The 23,899-nt window shown below is 39.0% G+C and overlaps 1 protein-coding gene across 1 annotated transcript in view; it reads left to right on the top strand.

Moving 5' to 3' along the window:
• LOC139727682 (bridge-like lipid transfer protein family member 3B) overlaps nt 1-23,899 on the top strand; it is a 101,209-nt gene that overhangs the window by 55,705 nt on the left and 21,605 nt on the right. The window contains exons 6-9 of the mRNA XM_071638661.1: nt 33-236; nt 856-1,050; nt 2,157-2,337; nt 10,151-10,168. Of these exons, the coding sequence (XP_071494762.1) occupies nt 33-236; nt 856-1,050; nt 2,157-2,337; nt 10,151-10,168 (598 nt within the window). The remainder of the gene's footprint in view (nt 1-32; nt 237-855; nt 1,051-2,156; nt 2,338-10,150; nt 10,169-23,899) is intronic.

The following is a 23,899-nucleotide window of genomic DNA, read 5'->3' as shown; positions in this document are numbered from 1 at the left end:
GATCCCGTAACCCCTCCCTACCACCCTTGTAGCTGGCCCAGCTGGTAGTACAGAGCACCACACCAGACTGGAAGCAGGCGGATCTAAGGTACTCCCGCATCAAGGACATGAACCGCGGCCAGGTGCTCACCTTCAAAGCAGTGGAATGGTCCACCTTCCGCCTGACTGTCGATGCCATTGAGAAAGGGTCGGGCTCTCCCACCACACCGATCAGGTTGATCACTAACCAGGGGAGGGTGAGTGAAAAGAAAGCTGCCCCTTTTCTACCAGCAACCAGTCACCTGCCATGAGTTTGAACTGACTAAATCTGAAATGCAGTGTTGTAGAATGGTTGCAGGAAATTTCATAATGCTCGCAGACAATACTTGCCGGTAGAACAATATTCATTCCATAATTCATTCATGTAGATTTTCTGTATATTGGCTCTTTTTTTTCGGGGGGGGGGGGGGGGGGGGGGGTGGGAGGGTTGAGCAGATGGGGTCAAGGAGATTAAAGGTATACCGGTACCTGTTGAAAAAGGGCAAGGTAATTCCCCAGTCAGCCTCTGTTGATACAGTATTCATTGTATAGTGTCTCCTATTGCAAGATATTGACGGACGTTTCAGAAAATATGAAAGTGGGAAATATGTCCATGTGAGAAAATTGTGATAGCCAGACAGTTTTCTCAACATTCATTTATTCTTGGGTTGAATGCTGACAGAGGTTTTTTCTCGTCTCATTTTGTCGCATATAAGGGTTTTTTTACATGTCTGTAGAAGGGTTTACATGAAGGTAGACAGAATATCCTGAGAACAGGGCAAAAGGTGTGCTTTCCCTTAACTTGTCATCTTGACCCTTGACCCTTGACCCACCCAGATCCAGATCACCATCAAGAAGCGGCTCAATGACTGCTCGCTGGTGACCTCCCGGCTCCAGGTGCTGCTGGACGACATCCTCTGGGTGCTGACTGACTCCCAGATCAAGGCGGTCATCCTACACATGCGCAGTCTGAACCCAGTCATCCAGAAGGCTGCTGCCCAGAGCAAAGTGCACGCTGAGGCAGCCGGAGAAGTGAGTCACGGCAACGGTCTGCTTGCTTTATTTATGTTTAGGAGTCTTTTGCTGGAGGTAACTAGTAATTATAACCCCACCCACACGTAGTGTGTACAGGGGGGTATATAGGAATCACTCTTTGGTCGGGTGGCCGGTTGGGCGGTCGGTCGGTCGGTCGTTCCGTTGCAAAATCTTGTGGATCGAACTCCTCTCTCATTTTTTGAGTAATTGACCCCAAATTTGGCATGTGTGACCACTATCAAAGGTAGATGTGCAAGGCACCTTTTTTGTTATTTATCTTGAAGTCCTAAAGTGTGGGGATTCATGGTTGGTCTTATTTGGTCTTCCATCTTCGACTGGTGTAATGTGGTTGTAGCTTGAGCAAAATATGTGACCCGCCACAACAAAAGGATCCTAAAGTCGCTGACGGCTGAGCTGAGAAAATCGAGTTTGAAGTCCGATCATTAAACGTGGTCAAAACGATCGGATTTCTGTTTATGGCATAATTTTGTAGTCTAATGTATCTTCTATCATCTGCCGAAATTTTGAAGCCAAATGATCAAAGGAAAGGCATGAAATTAGCGTTTTTCTAGGCCATGATTTGGATTTAGCACCACAGATAGACTCTGCCCCTAAAAAGGAGGGATTGATCTTATTGGTCAGTGCGTGGCATCCCGATTACTGATTGGTCGTGCGTAGACCACTGGCGCTAAGCAAGAATGAACATCACGGAGGTTGTCAGGAGCATACCTTCTATTGTCAAGAGGTGAAAACTGTCTTGCCTCCCTTTGATCATGATAGCGTTGGAAGGAAAACTTTGAAGGCAATATTCTCGAAACACTGATTTCCTAAAGCACTTGACATTCACGAATTAAATGAAATCCTATATATCTCCGCAACCGAATACTTTTATGAGTTGTGTTATACATGAAATTGGAGAAGAAGACTAAGGGAATAATGTCACATCATTTTCAGGAAATCGTCCTCCCCCGACTTTCGGATTCTTTTGTTGTAGCGGGTCACATATTTAGGTATCTATCTCTTCCACCATTAAGGTCAGTCAATGTTATATAATCACTGTACCACTGATAGAGCATCTCCCCATCTGCCATCCCGTTTCCCAGGCAACGAGCCAGCTCCAGCCCACGGAGGACCCAATGGCCCGCCCCCACAATGTGAAGACCTCCAAGGAGCTACAGCTCCTCCAGTTTTTCGAGCGCTACGACGTGCAGGAGACCTCCTACCACTTCTTCACCAAGCGGGTCGACCTCCACCTCTGTGACGAAATGAACCGGCCCGAATCGGGTAGGTTGGGGGAATGTCACCATGTGTAATACTTTGGTCCGGTCCACTTCACAATAGGGGAGAACTATTCTGAGGGACTGCTGTATATTAATGCTCTGGGGTGTATAGTTTGTTGCTGCTGCTGCTGCTTCGGTTGTTTTTGTTGGTGTTGTTGTTATTGTTGTATTGAATTTTTAAAAGACAAAAATTTGTTGGTAGAACGCATTCTTTGATCTCTTGGGTAACGGGCTCGATTGATTTATTGATTGACTATTTCAATTTTGAATTTTAATGTGTGATTGGTTGTTGGTTTTTGTTTTGTTTTGTTTTTTAGGGTAGGGGAGAGGGAGGGAAGGGGATGGCAGGGAGGTGTCTTGAATTTGGTTTTTTGTTTACGGAGTTGGGGTGACTATCAATAGAGTTCACATTAACAAAATTAGTCAGATCATTGTAGCAACATATTAGTTGGCCACTGGGGGTCCTGACTCGTAGTTTCGCTCTGTGTGGACACAGTAATCAACAGGCTTGTGAGTTAGCGTGAACCTCGCATCTCATTCACTGCACTATTTTGTATGGGCGTAAGGTCATCTATCAAAGACTCTGCGGTTCGTTGTAATCATCGAGTGGGGCCCACTTGTAAGTTGTAAAGTTTAGGTGCGTGTGTGAACCCGCGTCGTAAATTCACAAGTGGAGCTAATCATCAACAGTTATGTTTTCGACCTAAACTTCAAGTTTAACAACTGCGTGTGAAGGTAACTATTGTCATTTGACAATGTGTGGTTTTGTGGTTTGGTTTTATGTTTCAGTAAAGCGAGATTGCTTGATTGTCAAACTCTTTAAAAAATGTAAAATACAGCAGTTACAATGATCGTGACCATAGTGTGAAACAACTGTAGTGGCTGTTATGCACAGACCATCGGAAGTTTTTGTGTGTTATTATTTGTTATTTCTTTTACCACACTAACCGTAACTCACTCAAAACTAACAGATCAGCTTGTATGTGATTTATTATGACTAGGATGACCTATTGTTGGTACTGAAGTTTATCTAAAAAAGCTTACACTACATTCTTTCAAATATCCCATTCTTTTGAGTAACATGCAATGTGTTTTCAAAGCCTGTTCATGCATATAATGACATTTAATGCTCCTTTTCAACAAGTGGGACTGTCCTAAACATAATCACTAATTCAAGACTTTAACTTGTGTGCTGCTGAGTCATTTGAATAACATTTTGTTGGTATGTCAGTTTGACCTGAACACAACTTTGTGGTTAAAAACCTGATTGATATGCCCATTAATACTTGCTTTGTCGCAGTAACATGAAACATGATGGTAAAAGCCTTTCTTTGCAACGAACTACATGTTCCATCTTGATCCGTTATGACATTACTGGCTCCCCTTTAATTGACATGTAATACAGCAACATAGCATGAGAACATATTTGTCATTCATTTTTTTTCTTTTTTTTCTTTTTTTGGCTGCAAAATGTTAAGTGCGCATCAATAAGTTAACCCGTTGAGGACGGGCTGATTTTGTCTACAACAAGCATTTCTCATAGACACCTGCCCGAGTATACTTGGGACTCGTCCTCAACGGGTTGAATAAAGTTGCACCTAACCAGATGGCTGGCTTGGCTGTTTATCCACGCCTTCTGAAAACCCCCCGCCAGCTTTACACGCTTATGCTTGGACCTGTAAACAGGGTCATCACAGAAATTAATTATTGTGAATGCAATTTTATTTCTTTATTGATGAGAAATGCTACAAGTTGTAATTCAAACGAGGCTCGACTAACCCTCACCTCAAGTATTGGGAGGTTGTAGTTGGTCTTGTCACGCGCAACAAAGTTTTGATTTTGTTTGGAGATAAAAAGAAGAACCCCCTCAAAAACGAAAAAAAGATGCATTCGTGAGGTGTCTGATATCACTGCTACCATTCGTGTGGCAATTTCATTTCATTATTTTTGAAAAGTGCTTAAAATTCATTATGAATGCTATTCATGTACATGATAAACGTATGCTTTCATGCTCTAGCATTTTTTTTTTTTGCACTTAATTTTCATATATATTTTTTTATGTTCTCTTTTGTTACGATTTTGTTTTTTCGTTCTTTGTATTTCTCATCCGCCATCATACGCCAGACTTGAAACGGGAGAGAGGTACAACAGGCTGTTGTGATATAACCACGCTCTTGTCTGCTGCATTGTTGCATATTGTGCCCCCTTCCCCCCCCCCCCCCCCCGAAAAAAAAAGAGTTATTCCGTGCTCCGTTTTCACTCTTTCCCTTATCCTTGTTCAATTTTGTTTACTGTCTTTCCATCCTTCTCTCAAGTTTGATTCCTGTTCCTTGAGCATTTTTTGCTGTCACCCTGCCCCTTGCCCTGCCGTTTATTTGATTCATCTGCTGTATTGTGTGTCCCCTTCTATCCTAAATCCTTTTTCAAGAAGTAAAGACAACAACCTGTAGTACATGATGCATAAGTACATTTGTGACATTAAAGGGATGGTATGGTTTTGGTTGAGATGGAGATTCAGGTTTTAACTTTTTGTGAGATAATTAGAAACCACATACTGTATATGGAATATTTACTGAATATACAATCCTAAGAGGAATTTAAAGTTAATTTGATGATTTAAAGTGATCCTGATAAAAGGTGAGTCCCACCTTTAATTAGGACCTCTTTGTATTTTGGATATCTCAACCATTTCAAAATCGATTTTCTTGAATTAGTCTTTAAATTCTTCTTAGAGTTGTGTGCTCTATAATATTCCACATACATGGCTTCTAATTATCTTGCAAAAAGTTAAAACCTAAATCCTCATCTCGACCAAAACTACAGTGTATACCATCCCTTTAACCCATCACTCCCCAACTGTGAGAAAATCATGTACAACAGCAATGTGATCTAGTGACAGTTGGCCCCAGGAGGGTTAAAGCCACATTTGAATACACTCTGATTATGATTGATACAGAGCTGCCAGCTTTACGGTTTATAACATACCTTATTACTGCATTTACCAGAGCATGTATGCATATGAACATTCCTATGTTACTACCTGCTCATAGGCAGCAGGTATGTACAAGGAAAAAATACAATACACTGTTGCAATACAATTAACAAGGGCGCAAAAAATACAGACATTTACAGACAAAAAGTTGATGAGCTGTTTCAAAAACAGTGATAGAATAATGCTATTCTGACATATAGTACATTTAGATTGACACCAAAAATAATAATTCCAGTCACTCATCCGATTGCATAAAAATACCAAAATATGCTGCCAATAAATTTATGAATTAAATTCACTGAGAGTATTACATGTTAATATTTATACAAAATGACAGAAAACTTTCTGATCACAAAAAATGATAATATTTACTGCAGTTTTGGTAATTTTGATGAAACTTGATTACGTTTTTTAAGAGGAATTGCTCTCTTTGGAGTTTGATTTTAATAGCATGCATGATTTGTGCAATATTTCGAGTTGTAAACCAAATCTCATTTCTTTCTTTTAAAATATATGTTTGTGATTTTTTGTTTTTGTTTTTGTTTTGTTTTTTTCACTGTCAATCAGATAAATCTTTAGGGGTTCAGTAGGCATAAGTAGGCTGAAGGATTTCCATTATCTCTTTATGTGCCATGCTCGGAAGCAAGACTCAGTCGACAGTATGCCAAGTTCGCACATTTTTGTTCAAATGCACAAACCCGCTGAAACCAATCGATAAATTGCCAAAATTTACATCGATGAGGGCAATTTGACAGTGAGTTGCAGTAAAAGTATTAACTGGATGCAAGAATCATTCATTTGAATAAGGAAAAGTTGCAATTTTAGGGAATGCTCATGTACGGGTCGTATTGTAGTAGAAATTCTAGATACTTACAGTCAGACCATTATGTTATGTTACTCCCGCACGCACTGCGCACGGGGCTGCTTCGTGCGGCTGCGTGCAGGTTCGTGCGATCTCGCACGGGAGCGTATGGCTCCGTGCGCCCCTGTACGCGCCCGTGCGTAGTCGTGCACCTCCGTGCGGATCTGCACGCCCCCGTGCAGATCCGCACGCCTGCGTGCGGATCCATACTCCCTCGCACGCTGTCGCACGGTCCCGTGCGGGTCTGGCGCACGGGCCCGTGCGGGTCGGGCGCACGGACCCGTGCGGCTTTGGGGTGCGATTTTGCACGGCCCCGTGCCGCCAGTGCTTGGTTCCCGCATGATCCCATCTCACCTCCCTGGTTCCCGCAGTGCTTACACGGTACGTGTGTATCACGTGTATACCGCGTGCGAGTCCATGCGCCATTCCCCGGCCGACAGTTTCAGCGCAAGCGTGAAATGAGACGATTCCCGACAATAAAAGGCTTGTTACTTACGCCAAGGAGCTTCAAACCCTTGCTTGCGCATTGCCATTCAGTCGGCAAGCCGAAAAACCCCGTCTAGAATATCCAAGTTCTCGCACGGGTGACATCGAGTTGACCCCGCAGATCATGATCACTGAATTACGTTTTCACATGATTTTTTTTTTTTTTTTTTTTTTTTTTGGACAGGTTAAGGTTAAAACCTGAATGCAATATTGTTTAAATTTTCCAAGAGCGACATGAAAGGTCATCGACTTCGTGCATGGCTAATTCATTACCGATGTCCCGGAAATAATGGGTTCACATACTCGTCTAAAATTCCCCTAAGAGTCTTCTTTTTCATTGTAGGGCACTAACGAACGCATACCATGTAAAAGGAAAATTATTATCCAGCTATAAGATGATACCTAAGGTGTAACGTGATGATTAGATGGGTCAGCATCGCGCGCCAGTTGAAATCATAAGGATATCATTCCTTTACTCGGCACGAAATCGCGAAAATATTGTACTGTCCCACATATAGAAATTGACGTGTTCCATGGATGCCCTTTGTGTGTTATGAGCGAGCCCCGCGTAACTGACATGGTCAATTATAAGCGTCTACTAGCTGTGATATACTGTGCTTGTGTCTATCGGTGGGCATTATGTACAAGTAGCCTATTGCCTCTTGCTTGGCCTCTCTCTCTCTCTCTCTCTCTCTCTCTCTCTCTTCTCTCTCTCTCTCTCTCAACAAGTCATGAATTCACTTTACCCATCATGCCTAATCGAACTACGACATGATTGCGGTAACCGCGCCTTTTTATTCTCATAGTCAAAATCAAACTAATTCTTTACATGATTAAAAAAAAATCTTCATATAATTTCTCAAAATACTCAAAAGATGGCCTCAGTCAAAACTTTCTACAAAGATTGCATACGGCAATCTTTACGGCCTAAACAAGTTTTTAGAGCTATTAGTTCACCCTGTGACGATGACTTCGATTGCGTTTTGAACTTGTACCGAACTACTTTCAACACAACTATTACCTTTAAAGTTCGATTGATGAACTAGTCTTTTGAATTCATAACCGACATTCGTAATCGTAAGCAAACAGTAACAAAATGCTGTCAATAACAGTTGGAAAATGCAAATGCTATAATAATAGCGCGAAATACACGAGTAACGATCATCTTCATACATTCTAATTCCCAAGTGATGTCGCTTCGAAAATGACACATGGTTTGACTACTGCTTCAAGCAAAGAAAAGGAAAAGGAATGGGATATACTTCTGATGATGATATCACGCCGTACAAGGCATTCCACTGTATTTGGTAATGTCGGTTACGTTTTTGTGCGCTTTACGTACGGAAAATAAAAGGCAGATTGATGCTATTAAATGCTAACACAACGCATTCAAATGATTTTTTTGAAATAGACCGTGTACAATGTAATGTTTTAGTATTCGGTTTGAAACTTTAAATTTGCGAGTCCTTTATAAAGTTATATGGTTTATTACATTATCAAGCAAAAATTACAGTACTTTAAGGATTCGGATTTGCTCAGAAGATTAACAATGCTATCTTTGGCAATAGTTTGCAACAGAGACAATCCGCTTCAATAGATATACAATGTAATTCTGTTTTCATAAATAGAAAGGAAAACGTAAATAAGTCAACTTTATAACTTCAATTAACTTTCTCACCAACTGAACTTGATTTGATCTGCTGTGCATGATATCGCTGTGTGTTCTATTAATTCTATGATATTGTTTAATTTGATATTGTTTAATTGGCACGCGTGTTTTTTTTTATGCAGAATATTTCAGGTAAGTATAATTCATTGAAGCTAATAATGTTTGTACATATGACGTGTTCGTTGTTTTGTATTCTCATTTTTATAATATATCACGTGTCCATTATCTGATTATGACTACGAAAATATGACAACTGTTTAAATGCGGAGTATGTACTGGAACACTAATGTCTCCCACCAGTATAGACAAACTAATTTCTAGTCGTCTATCCCCGCTTGAAATGGAAATGAAATTACACACAAAAAAAAAGAAGAAAGAAAACGAAGTTCAATTTTCAGCAGATTTCAACCGTTTTGTTTAGTGCCTGATACATGTAATGGACAAAATTCTTTAGCGCATAAGCAATCACACAACTTTTGGGAATAAATGTATGTCTTAATGATTGTATCTTATGGAAGAAAACTCGTCTCCTTGCCTGAATTTTAGCTTCTTCTTTTTCAAGCTTGCGGGAAAGAAATAGTTGAACATCAATCGCAATCATAAAGAGAAGCCACATCTTTAAAAATGAACACAGGAGCACTGAGGCGCACTACGAAATAAAAACTGGCCTTTTATCACTATTGACAACGTATGACAATGAAATGTTTCCTTTTGTGGGGGGGGGGGGGGGGGTTATTGATTATTCTGAAGGTTCATAGATCACAAAATTTATATGGTTCGCTATTAGCTTAGGTTCGTTAAGAAAAAAAAAATAAACAGATAAATGCGTTCCTTTTCCGGTGGTTCCTTTACCCGAAAGTAATCAAGCAATCACTTATTTCAGTATAAGATTTGTGAATACAAAACGAAACGAGGACGGCCTTTCAAGTATTAATTCCGAATATAATTGTAAATATTTATCGGTCTATACTCAACTTCTCAAATGCAGAAAGATTGCAACTGTAAATGTGGTGTTCTGTAAAAAAAATAAATAAATAAATAAAAATAGGTTTAAGCTACAAGTATATGGTTCTTTATATGCTATGGTATCACAAAAGTGACCGAGAATAAGAAGTGCTATAATTTTAAATTAATATGATACAATCATAATTATAAAAAACAACATGAAGCTGTCAGGCCTATACATCAACATTTGCTTCTGATACGTATAGTATAAATTATGTGCAGCTTTGGCAAGCGCGATAAAAGCGATAAATAATGTGGACGCAACGCCTGTAAGGGAAATGTGCCTAATATGGCGGGAATTCAGAATGTTACGGCTGTATACAGCTGCAGCAGAGCAGGCACGAAAGCAGTCGTTGATGCTCTGCAACATTACGACCATGTGCATTATTAGAGGGTTTTTAGTACACGCAAAGAACACGATCTGAAAAGACGACTATCGTTAATTAACTTCAGTAACTTTCTCTACTGATGCTGTCTTTTGAATCCCCGCCTACAATGGGTTCTCAGGTTCTATTCACTATAGTAGTCCACGGGCCAGGCCAGATATTGGTACCATCTGAGGTGGCAATACCTTTTTGGTGTCATTTTGTTTGTCGGGCATAGATATGCCTATCAAGCTATGATAGGATTTCAAAATGAGTAGCTTAGTCATAGCAAATGAATTTTAAACCAATTTGGTCTCGTTGTTATATCCCTGTACTTCTGAATCGAGACCAACCGCTATACAAAGAAGAGCACTGTCTTCTGTATGTTCACAGGTGTTCTGTTGTAAACGCGGTGCGCTTAGTCTTTATTCAAGGCAGCGAAGGGAATATCCAAGGGTTATGATGTCCACGGCGCTAAGTCTAATATTCAAGACGGCGAAGGAAATATCCAAAGCTTATAATACAGTGTATATCCCTTTATCTAAAAACAACAACAACAACAAAGCAATTTCTCGTGAATTTTAGCGTATTTTTCAATTATTTATCATTTTCCGCTGAAAACGCTAATACCATGCAAATGTTGCTCTATTTCCATTCAACAATGAAAGATTATGCAAAAACAATGTACCGGTACACTACAATACATTATAATTAATAATGTTGTAAATGAACAGAGTGATTTTTGTTTATAACTGATGTATTTGTTTAGAGGGTGGTATAAAAACAGTATAGATAATCCCTTTTATTAGGAACTTTAGATATGATAACGGTACATTGTTCTAGATAAAGACTAAGCGCACCGCGTGACAGCTGTGGACATCATAACCCTTTGGATATTCCCTTCGCTGCCTTGAATAAAGACTAAGCGCACCGCGTTTACAACAGAACACCTGTGGACATACAGAAGGCAGTGCTCTTCTTTGTTTAGCGTTAGTTTCGATTCAGAAGTATAGGGATATAAAAACGAGACCAAATTGGTTAAAAAATCATTTATTATGACTAAGCTACTCATTTGGAAATATTATCATAGCTTGATAAGCGTATCTATGTCCGACAAACAAAATGACACCAAAAAGGTTTTGCCACCTCGAGTGGTACCAACAACCCATTTTCCGGCTCTTGGCCCATGGACTATTGCTAAACGCATCTCCTTTAGTTTCCATTGACAACAACATGGGAGGAGAATGGAAGCGATAAAGGCCCTCGCTAAAAGACGCTTGTTGTAATACGCATTGCGTGCCTTTCTTTCTACTGATTCCTATTGTTTGTGAGTTAAAAACTTGCGGCAACTAAGTCACCGCAGCCGACACACAACGCTTACCGACTCATTCATGCGGCGGCAGCGGCACGGACACAAACGCACTTCAGTTTACATTCGGGCTGCCGTATTGGTTAAAATAGTTAATGATAGACCTGTCCTGCGATTGGGTCATTATCTTACACATCCAAGCTATCGCCGTATACGGTAGTGCGTGCGATTGAGCGTAAACGCCGTCGCTAAGCAGGACTGTTGTATTGTTTCGTCCCGTGAAAGAAACAGGTTGTTAGCTTGAGCATAGCCCGAACTTATTATTATTATTATTGGCCTTTTAAATAGTTAAATTTCATATCGAAATTCCGAGCTAAAACGGTGCAGTATTGATGGTAACGCGTAAACAAGGAAATGTGCAAAAGTGCCGAAAACTGTAACTACGACCAGCAGCCTCATACGCATCTACGCTGCCCCATACGCATCTATGCTGTGCGTGTGGGGCTGCCGGTCGCAGTTACGAAAACTGGCACCCTAGCTGTATATACCACAACAGCGTAATTCAAATCATTTTGACTGAGCGAGGATGACAAATGTGTGTAATTAAAAAAAAAAAAGTAAAAAAAAAATATATATATATGTATATAATGTATATGGTTGGAAATAAAAGAAATATGGATATAATGATAGAATTTAATCTTTTTAAAATGAATATTAATAATTGAATCATAGGGAAATATAGATATATAGTCTGGCAAAAATAGTCAAAATTATGACTAATTGCCATTAAATCTAAAACAACAACAACAACAACAACCCATCATTCTTTCTTAACCCGTTGGTGTCCCGAGTATATACTCGGGCTGACGTTTTCCAGGCTGTTGACTAGACCCGAGTATACTCGGGCTGAGCGAGTGAAATGAAAACGCATTTTTAAACTTAAAATTTCACCAACAATTCGATGCCTATGTTAAAAATGAATTATATTTTGTGGGACTACATACATCAAAGTTGCCATCTGTGTACATTTTGTGATGATTGGTCATACATCATGTCTATAAACAAGCAAAATATCGACAAACATGAGTGAAATTTTCACGACATTCAGACCTTTGCAACGGTTAGGAAACTGACCAATGACGAGCAACCATCCGCACGCTCTCGCGATCTCATTTGCATCGTTATGCAAATTGCCACACTCGAGTGAAAAGCGTGCGTGCGGCGGTCAAGAGCATTGTGTGCACGCACCTACCTTATTAGCACACATTTACATGATAAAGAATTGTGGCATACTACGTCGTATATATCAGTAATATTACGGATTTTCTATGAAAGCCATCTCAGCACGGCGACCTGCTTACCATACTGGCATGAAATGTTGGCCTTCTTCTGCTGCCGAGTCCTGGGATTTACCAAAACTCGGCAAATTGAATAAAGTCAAAAGTAAAATCTTTAGCGTGTCCCTGCATGTTGTGTTGATGTTTTTGTTTATGTGTGTTATCATGACAGTAATGTTACTTATAGTTGTTTGAAGGGTTTTACCGTCATGAATAATATTCTGATTATGTTATAAAATCGTTAAAAAAAAGACAACTTGGCCCGGAACAAACCTAGTACTACGGCAGGATGTATGGCATACAAACAACGCAGTCGATTGTGCTACTTCATCGAAGTCGTATATTCATCATGGCGTAACACAGCGTCACATGTGCACTTGTTTTGGGCGAAAATATTTTGAATAGACCTGCTGGCAATTTGAGTATCAGGTTACATTGCATCTATATGAATAGACTGGATGCAGATACAAAAACATTCCTAGATAGACCCTCTCTTTGACGCAATCTAAAAGGGCAGGGGACTAAGAGCATAATAGAGAAGGTCATAGGTCGATATACTGGCAGTCTCTTTTTTTTTCTGTACCGGTCCATATAGAATGGATGTTAGCGATGTGCTTCGGATGTATTACATAACCATAACTTTATGGTTGTTGGGAATCGAATGTGCAAGTTCTCATGTGCATGTTCCAAACATTTATCTATTATAGAAATTAAAATACAACGAAATACGCTGCAATAAAGCGAATAAACAAGACACATCGCACAAATTTTCTCTCATACGCTTATAGCATTTGGAGAAATTGTCTATGAAAATAACGATCGGTATTTGATATCTGCAACAGTTAAAAAAGTATATTAGATAAAATTATATCCCATATTACGTTGAAAGTGACAATAATGATTTCGTCTGTGTAGTCTGTTTCTATATTTTTGTATGAATTCTTTATAATAATATGCTTCTTTTCAGCCGCAGTCGCTCGATAGATTATTCAAAATGTTTAGAAATCTGGGTCTTTTAGTTCATTTGTTTCGTAAGTTCATAAGTCTAAATGATTTTGCAATCATTGAGTTGCAAGGATATTAGCCATACGCGAGTGGTTGTAGTTCAATCCATTTTCAGACAATCGGATATGACAACTTATGCCAAAAAAGAAGAAGAAAGTATCTATTTTTTATTCAAATTTGTAGAAAGCGGTCAAAATTTGCAAAGCGCTTATTCAATTCTGCGAAAGACCGAGATGTGATTATGGAGCCCTTGTGTAACACTCGACTTCTTGGGAGTAAGGTATTTCGAGCAGTAAAAGTACGAAATTAACTTTTTTTAAACTGATGTAAATAATGTTTTATTGCTATTACTAAAGTGGTTTAAGCACTTATTGTGTATGTGTCTTCTCTCTATCTCTGAATTTAGGTACATGTTTTCATTCGAATTATATAGAGTTCATGAAATCGCGTTGCCGCATTTTCATATTCATAAACGATTGCAGCAAATGCTTGTTTGCTTTATATATTATGCATAGTGAATGAGAAAAGTACTTTATTTTCTGTCTTTTATCGGGGGATGATTGATACACACAATGAAATAAATATTGATTTACACTCTTGACAGAAGAGAAGATAATTTCATGGGAAGTAGCCGTTTGCTATGAGAGATCGCAGAATGTCGGGAGAAATGTTTTAATTTCAACAAACATGTTGTCTTTTCGTTATTTTCTGAAGTGTTGTATCGATGTTAAGCCTTTAAGCCTGTGTGGCACGTGTTCACCATTCTTCCATGGTCATGCCGACTTCTTCATCTTCCAGGTGGCAATCCTTTTGTTGCTAAATTGAGTGAACTCCTCTGACGAACTCGGAAATGCTCACCTGCGACTCTGTTTGAAAAAAAAAAACAACCAAAAAAAAAAACACTCTCTCATATAGAGACGAAAGTAAGTTCTCGATTGGCATTCTAATAGTCCATGGGCCAGGCCAGATATTGGTACCACCTGAAGTGGCAAAACCTTTTTGGTGTCATTTTGTTTGTCGGGCATAGATATGCTTGTCAAGCTATGATAGCATTTCCAAATGAGTATTACTCAGCTTAGTCATAATAAATGAATTTTTAACCAATTTGGTCTCGTTGTTATATCCCTATACTTCTGAATCGAAACTAACCGCTATACAAAGAGGAGCGCTGTTTTCTGTATGTTCCGTAGAGCTGCAAAATGCAGCTCTATGGTATGTTCACAGGTATTCTGTTGTAAACGCGGTGCGCTTAGTCTTTATTCTAGACGGTGAAGGGAATATCCAAAGCTTATGATACAGTGTATATCCTTTTATCTGAAAACAACAACAACAACCAAAAAAAAAATCCGCTTGAATTTTACCGTATTTTGCAATTATTTATCATTTTCCGGCAAAAACGCTAGTGTGAAAACGCTAACACCACGCCGATGTCGCTTTATTTTCATCCAACAAAAAAGAATAATGCAAAAACAATGTACCGGTACACTACAATACATTATAATGAATAATATTGTAAATAAACAGAGTGATTTTTGTTTAAAATTGATTTATTTGTTTAGAGGGTAGTATAAAGATAGTATAGATGATCCCTTTTATGAGGAACTTTAGATATGATAACGGTACATTGGTCCAGATAAAGACTAAGCGCACCGCGTGACACCTGTGGACATCATAACCCTTTGGATATTCCCTTCGCTGCCTTGAATAAAGACTAAGCGCATCGCGTTTACAACAGAACACCTGTGGACATACGGAAGACAGTGCTCTTCTTTGTATAGCGATTAGTTTCGATTCAGAAGTATAGGGATATAAAAACGAGACCAAATTGGTTTAAAAAAAATATTTTTTATGACTAAGCTACTCATTTGGAAATGCCATCATAGCTTGATAAGCATATCTCTGCCCGACAAACAAACTGACACCAAAAAGGTTTTGCCACCTCAGGTGGTACCAACAATCCATTTTTCGGGTCTTGGCCCATGGACTATAAATTGAAGTGTGTTCATGCTACATTTGAAGAGATAGCATATAGCGAAGGGAAAACAAACCTGAATGGCCATCTTCAGGAAGCTATTTTTTGTTGGCGATTATGAATTACTTAACTATGAAATTGAAAGAAAAACATACAGAAAATCGACTGCAAAATCTTTGCATAATGTGCCATTATTTATAATCAAGTTTCCATTACTTTTCTTTTATGATACATTTCCTTCGATTAGTGCTCCTTTATTCTTTCCCATTACATTTCATCACTTTCCTTTCCAGCTATCCACTTCATTCCCGCCTACAAACGTATACAGATATTTTGCCCGTATATACAATCTAAAAAGATATTGCCATAACATAGATAGGCAAACCTGACCGGATGTAACATTACATTTCGACTGCTAAAGTGTGATCGGATTACCATCCATCAAAAAGAATTTAGAAGACCATCATATTTCTCTCCCCCCCCCCCCTACCGTCTTTGATCTCTCTCCCTCTCTTTCCAGTTATCCAATTCTTTGATTGAATAGTATCATTAGTGAAGATCACTTCGATGATGCTTTGCCTGTACATTCATCAAACAACATTTAGAAGACCAGCCTATTTTTCTCCCTCTCTCTTTCTCTCCCTTTCAATCTTTCTTCTCATCGCATAGATTCCAGTATTTCGCCTGAAGACCTGAAGACCTCATAAATGTTCTATCAAATATACAAATTCCACAAAACAATAGTCTTTCCGGTTAGTGATGAGTTTTCATCATAATTATATTATAACAAATAACTTCTGTCTTATCACTATGTGAAATCTTATTTCATGTGATTCGTAATGAGCAATACTTCTTGGCAGTAGAGTTTAAGTCAATTATAACATTGTACATAAAATTGGCAGCATTTAACCCCCTACTGTTGAATCACAAAATTAATGTGCTCGTTGATCTCTTTTATTTATCCCATGGAAACCTTAAGTCATATCTGTAGGCAGACATAATGGATAATTCCAGAAAGCAAACTTCTTATACAAAAAAAAAAAAACTTCTGTGTGGATGGCAGGTACCGCAATAGCATAGATTTTTCAGATTTAGTTATCATAAGTTGTCAAAGAAAGCAAGAAAGATGCAATGATTTATTTGAATATTGAAAATCCCATCAGGCTCTTGTCAACATTATGAAAGGGATAATTGCTGAAACAAAACCGAGAAATAAACTCAAATGAAAGATTGGTCTGCGAAACTCAACTTCGATGCTGCTTGATTTTTTTTTTCCTTTCTCTCATACTTATGAATGACAGTCTGATTATGTCATTTAAAGATCGTTCAAATAATCTACTTGGCCAACAAACCAAATGGAGGATCCCTGAACAGCATTCATACAACGCAAGAGCCGATATTGCTACTATGGGGTCCTATATATTCATCATGGTGAAACACAGCCTAACATATGCGAATGTTTTACGCAAGAATACTTTGAATAGACCAGGCGGCCAGAGTATCAGGTTACATTGTACCTCATTGAATAGACAGGATGTTGATACAAAGACATTCCTGGACGCGCTCGTAGAAAAGTCGGGGATTATGAGCATAATAAAGAAGTTCAAAGGCCGATTACAGACGGTCTCTTTTTTCTGCACCGGTCCATAGAATGCATTTGCCTTCGTAGAAAGCGCTCCAAATTTGCGAAGGGTGATTCAATTTTGCGAGAGATGGACCTGTGATAACCCATCGCTTCAAATGAACACTTTGTTTAGGAGCAAGGTATTTCGGGCAATAAAAGCATGAAGTGTTCTTGTCTTATCTCATGTGTATCGATGTAATCAAATGTTTTCATGCTGCTATTGAAGTGGTTTATTCACTTATCGTGCCAGTGTAACATATACATACATATATATATATATATATATATATATATATAAGCATATATCTGCATTTAGGTAGGACTACATTTTTTCATTCCATTAGACTTCGCGAACTCATGCACATTGCAGCATTTTCATATTCATAAACGATTGCAGCAAATGCTCATTTCCTTTATACATTATGCTTATTGAATGAGATTAGTTCTTCATTTCTTTCTTGTCTTTTATCGGGGGATGACTGGTACTGTATAAACAATAAAACAAATATTGATTTACACTCATGACATAAGAGAAGAACAATTCAGCAAAATTAGCCGTCTGTTATGAGAGATTGAAGAATGCCAGGAGAAATGTTGTTTATTTCAACAAAAATATTGTCTTTTCCTTATTTTCTCAAGTGATGTAATAATTTTAGGCCTTCAAGCCTGTGTGGCTTGTGCTTGTCATACTTCTATGATCATGTCGGCTTCTTCTACAGCTGCTGCAGTATACGCGATGGCCAGCCTTTTTTTGTGTGTGTGTGTGTGCTAAATTGAATTAACTTCTGCGTCGAATTCGGGAATGGTCACCTGCGACCCTGTTTGAAAAGACGCTCTCTCACATGGAGACGAATTTGAATTGTCTATGGACATTCTAATTTGAATACGTTTTTTGAAGTGATAGGATATAGTGAGAAGAAACTGAGATTGAATTATGAACATATTCATGGTGCTATCTTTTTTTTCTTTTATTTTGTCGACGAGTTTGAATTACATAACTGTAAAATTAGAAAACAAACGTACACACACACAAACACAGAAAAAAAAATGACAATGAAATCTTCGCATAATGTTAAACCATTTTGAACACTCGAATATGTTATTTTCTCTTCCTTTGTAATACATTTGCCTCGATTCGTGCTCCTTCATTTTTATCTTATTGCATCACATTACTTTCCTTTCCAGCTATCCACTATGTCTTCTTCATTCTCATCATCTTCAATTAGTCGTCTAGATTGAATATCCTCATCGATGGTGGCGATCACTTATCCAAGATACTTTGCCCGTATTATCATGTATAATCTAATAAGATATCACCATAACACAGATTATAGGCAAACCTAGCCGTGTATGATATTTCATTTCGTCAAAGTGCAAAAGTGTGTTCAGATTACCATTCATCGAACAAAATTTAGAAGACCAGCCTATTTTATTTTTCTCTCTCTATCTCTCAATCTTTCTTCTTATCGCATAGACTCCGATGTTTCATACGCAGACCGGAAGAGCTTATAAATGTTCCGTCAACTGACTTGAACATGTGTTTTATAAGATTATATAGTTGTAAGTGAATATATATATATACATATATATATATATTCTCCTCCCTTTCTCATGTCTCTCTCTCTCTCTCTCTCTCTCTCTCTCTCACACACACACACATAGACAAAACAATAATCTATCCCGTTTGCTGATGACTTTTATCATATATATCATATCACTGTGTAAGATTTAATCTCACTTGATGTGTAGTGAACTATATCTCATCCCGACATTACGGTATATATAGGGTTGTAAGTGAATCGTGATTGCACATAAACTTTGCAACATTAAACCCGACAGGAAACCTACAAAAATGCGCTCGTTGATCTCCTTTATTGATCCCATGGAAACCTAAGTCATATAATTACGGTCGAAATATGGAGGCAGTCATGATGGATAAATTCAAAAAGAAAGCGTCTCTATACAAAAATAAAAAATAAAAAAAATAAAAAAATAGATGAATAAATAAATAAATCGTGGATTTCACAGGTTTAGTCATCATTAGTTTCAAAGATTGCGAGAAAGGTGCAATGATTTATTTGAATATTGAATATCCCATCAGGCTTTTGTCAACATTATAACAATCGTTGAAACAAAACCGAGAAACCAACTCAAATGGAAGATTAGTTCGCTAAACTCAACTTCGATGTTGCTTGAAGTTGTTGTTTTTTTCTGTCATACTTATGAATGACAGCCTACTTATAAGATCGTTAAAAGAATCTACTTGGCCAACGAACCAAATGGAGGATCCCTGTATAGCATTCATACAACGCAAGAGCCGATATTGCTACTATGGGGTCCTATATATTCATCATGGTGAAACACAGCCTAACATAATCACGCGCGTGTATTACGCAAGAATACTTTGAATAGACCAGGTGGCCAGAGTATCAGGTTACATTGTACCTCCATGAATAATCAGAATGTTGATACAAAAACATCCCTGGACGCGCTCGTAGCCGCCATCTGAAAAGTCGGGGATTATGAGCATAATAGAGATGTTCAAAGGCCGATTACAGACAGCCAGTTTTTTTCTGCACCGGTCCATCGAATACATTTAATGAGGTGCTTCGTATGTATTATGTAACCTTTTTTTACGGACCCCAATGATTTAATGGTTGTCGGGAATCGAATGTGCAAGTTCTCATGTGGTTGTTACCAACATTTATCATAGCATTTATACTTCGACAATGACATACGCTGCAATAAAGCGAGAAACAAGACATATGGCAGAAGTTTTTTGTTCTTTTCTATCTCTTTCTCTCATACGCTTAGCATTCACGGGAAATTGTATATAGAAATTACGATGTTTGATATTTTGATGCTTGCAGCATTTTCAAAGAAACCTTGGGATAACTAGACCGGTGGTGTAATGTAAAACATTTTCTTGAGTAAAGAAACGATTCAATCAATATCTATATATATTTATGTATATATATATATATATATATATATATATAGATGTATATTTACATTTATTAATCTATGTATATATATATATATATATATATATATATATATATATACATACATATGTATAATGCCCGTGTTTTGTTTCAAGCACGACGGCTAACAGCGCACTTGCTCCTATGTGGCCGTAGCCTTCTTGTGGGTAAGGGGATGTAGGGAGCGTTCACTCAACAAAACAACAAAAAAAGGGGGGTCAGTTCGTTCCTTGATTCTCATTTCAGGTAGACTAATTATTTTATCAAAACATTTGGCTGGAGTATGACCTCAGTACTGTATCGATACAAAAGACATTTCTAGAAGCCTGGTCGCGGATGATGGCTTTCAGAGGTGTAATCCGCCTTTTATGTGTGGCACAATGCGTTCTTTTAGTGAGGGTTACGTTATATTAATTAGTGGCGGAGTCAAGTCAAGAGCTAGAATAATGTTTTTCAGATGCCGATAGCCCAAAACAATTTTGATTATCGTAACAATCTCCCGAGGTTGTTCTTCATGGATAAGTTCCCCCGTCAGCGCAATGGAACAATGCATGGTTAATAATAATCCGATACACCGGATGCGAGGTACAAGTTGTATGACAAAGAAGTATAAATATGACATGATTGTGCTTCATCATCAGAAAGTGCCAAACTAGGCTGAAAACAAAACCACACCATACATAACACTATTCAATGCATCGATCGGCAAATCGTTCCAACCGCCATGATGGATGTTTATTTACCCACATTCCCACAATGCACTAAGCCATCTTACCAATATCCAGTTAACATCCAACAATTACGCAAATACACATGCACGCGATAGGCGCGAATGTTATGGTGAACCAGTCACAAATCGGATTTTCCCCGAGGTATTTGTTCGTTTGTTTGTTTTTACGATACTCGCGGGTTAATCGATCATTATCAAAGGGGCATGTTGGTGCATAAGCCATCACAAGAAACGTTTTAAATCCACATATGACTTCGCTCTCTTCTAGCAATCTAGTAGTTGTCAGTATTTTGCCAAGATTACAAACCAATCGAGACGGAAACTGTTAATATACCGACCTATCCTGCAGCGACGATGGTTTTTTTAATCTCCTGCTTACGACAATGTGTAAGCTCTACATATATTTCAAGGATTTGGGGGAATATCAGAAAGGACAAAGAATGTGTGTGTGTGTGTGTGTTTTTTTTTTAATCCGTTCCTTACGGGAACCTGGGGGGGGGGGTGTTTCATGAAACTTTTTGTCGGTGATTTACACCGACAACTGTTAAAAGCTACTGAAATCCTTGCGTCTGATTGGCTGATAGCAAATTTGTCGGTGAAAACCTCCGACGAACTCGTTGATGAAACGCCCCCCCCCCCCCCCCCCTGGTTTACCAGGTTCCCGTGGGAGCAACTGATGTACGGGAACCTTGTACCAGGTTCCCAAAATGAAGACAAGGGTGCCTGCTTCAGTGGCCTAAATTCATTTTTCTTTGTGTTAAAATGCTCAGAAGAGTGGGTTTGATAAAAAGATCTGAGTTTATTCTATCAGGATTTGTTCTCCTGCTGTTTAAAAAAAAGAGGGGGTTTTACAGTATTATGTACCTTTTCCTGATTTAGTTTTTTGCTTGTTCTGCTGTAAACTCGTACGAACATGTACATAAAATGATCAAGGCTGAGATCAGTTAGAAATGCGGGTTCACTGACCCCAGTCACCTCATTCAGGTACCTGGTTTTGTATAGAACAAAAGATTCTGAGAGCTCATCAGCGCACGCTCTATTCATACCTCTCACCCGATCGATATTTCCATTGTTCACGGGCACATGTAGTTGACCGTAGAAAGGGGGACACAATGAACCGCTTGACTGCCTTCACACAGCTGGATTACCAACCTTTGTGCCTCTCTGTCTACGGGCGAAAAGAATCTCGTTTGGGGGCATTAAAGGCACTCAGAGAATTGCGGAAGGAACGGGAGGCAAAAATAGTAAAAATACTAGTACACCATACTGATAATGTAACAATATGGAACATCTACAATGTACATTTATTACTACCTTTTGAGTCATCATCAACATCATCATCATCATCAACAAATGGTTTCCTTAATGTAATTATACAATAGCTTTTCTCTGTTGTTGTTGTTGTTGTTAATTGTCATTATTACCATAATTATTTCTACACTGTTCAAGTTATCGAGTGATAAAGACACGCATACAACCACACAATTTTTCCAATTTCTTTTCAAGGAGAGATACATGTACACACGGTGATGGTACTCCATATTCTTAGAAAGATTGGCAGTGATCTCTGCAATGTAGAAAATCGTCCATTTTTGGACAGGCATGAGTGTTTACATGTAATATGCAGTTGCACACACTTATAAGGGCTTTCATTGAACATTGTACAGTGTGTACATCGTATCGTCTTCTCGCGATCGCTTGCAGGCACACAGGCATGGGCACGGATCCACAGATATGGACACGCAGGCGCACACATAGTCATGAGCACACACTTATAAAGGGGACATTATTATTTACAATGCATGCACGCACGGCCTCCAATGGATTCGCACGCAGGATGCTAGTCCACTGCCTGGACTGCCTTCGTATACGGTGTGTACTATTATGGTGTGTATGGTATTAGCAATATTGCACACGGAAATACCATCGTTGAGGGCGTGTAGTATAAGGAGAGACCATAGTGTAGGTCTTTTTTCTTTTCTTTTTTTTCGGGGGCAGCAATTAGTGGACTCACGTGATGCGTGGACTGTCGCGATCGAGAAGACTTCGCGCGATCGAGAAGACTTCGCGCCGCCAATGAGGGCGTATGAGAGAGTGAAAAAAAAAAATAAGAGTCCCGTATCGGGACTAGCAGGATGCTGGATTCGCACGGACTCGCACGGTAGCGTGCCAACACCACGCACGGTACCGTGCCAACACCTCGCACGGTAGCGTGCCAGATGGTCCGCACTCGACGGTGGCACGCAGCCGCACGGAGGCGCACTGACTGGCACGCAGCCGCACGGAGGCGCACGAGGTCGCACGGGGTCGCACGGGGGCGTACAGAAGCGCACGCACCCGCACGAGGCCGTACGAAATGGCACGGAGCCGCACGCACCCGTGCGAAACCGCACGCAGCCGCACGAAGCAGCCCCGTGCGCAGTGCGTGCGGGAGTAACATAACTTAATGGTCTGACTGTAGTAACTAAATGTTGTTGCACTCTAAACAATGTTAGTCTTCTCTCTGAGAATTCTATGCCTGTTTGGTTGAAGTGGGAGCATAGATTTCTTTAGTTAACACCATGGATATTAGACAGTAGGCCATAACTATACATTGCATGAATGTCTGTCACTGTGTTGCACAGATACAGCAGTAGTTTGATTATTTTTTTTATTTGCATGTTATTTTTCCATATTGCCCCATTTGCTTTGTCCTTGGAGTTGTGTTCAAATTGGAAATGTGTCACGCATGCTGATGAATGCGCAGCATTTTTGACGCCCCTTAAGGAGACAAAATAGAAAGCTGCATGCTCTCTTTTGTTCTCACAGTTCATGAAAGCCAACGTTGCATTGCAGGCATTCCTAAAGAATAGAAGTTGTGAACATGAATCTTGACTTAGAAACATGTAAACTGTCCTGCCTCGATTTTTCAAGTTTTTAATTTGTCGTTGAGGAAGACACTAAAATGATGACAAGAACATATTTGGCACAAACTTGTGTTTATAATGGCATTTAATGATGTATATAGTATTCAGCTTGCTTGTGGAAGAACAAACATCTTATTTTGTTATTCCATGTGATCAGAATGAAAATGTAACAAGTCAATGATCTGCCTTCCACAAAAATATGTATCTTGATAGCGATTTTTTGTTCCAATGACTGTATGCAGGAAACTTTGCCTTAGCAAATTGATTGAATGTAGGGGTGCAAAACAATAAAAATCATTCAACTTTAAATTAAGAAAACC

This window comes from Diadema antillarum, unplaced genomic scaffold, assembly GCF_040938485.1.
Source record: "Diadema antillarum isolate AM-2024a unplaced genomic scaffold, OU_Dant_1.0 seq00000142_RagTag, whole genome shotgun sequence".
Classification (NCBI taxonomy): Eukaryota; Metazoa; Echinodermata; class Echinoidea; order Diadematoida; family Diadematidae; genus Diadema; species Diadema antillarum.
This window is presented reverse-complemented; position numbering and strand designations above follow the sequence as displayed.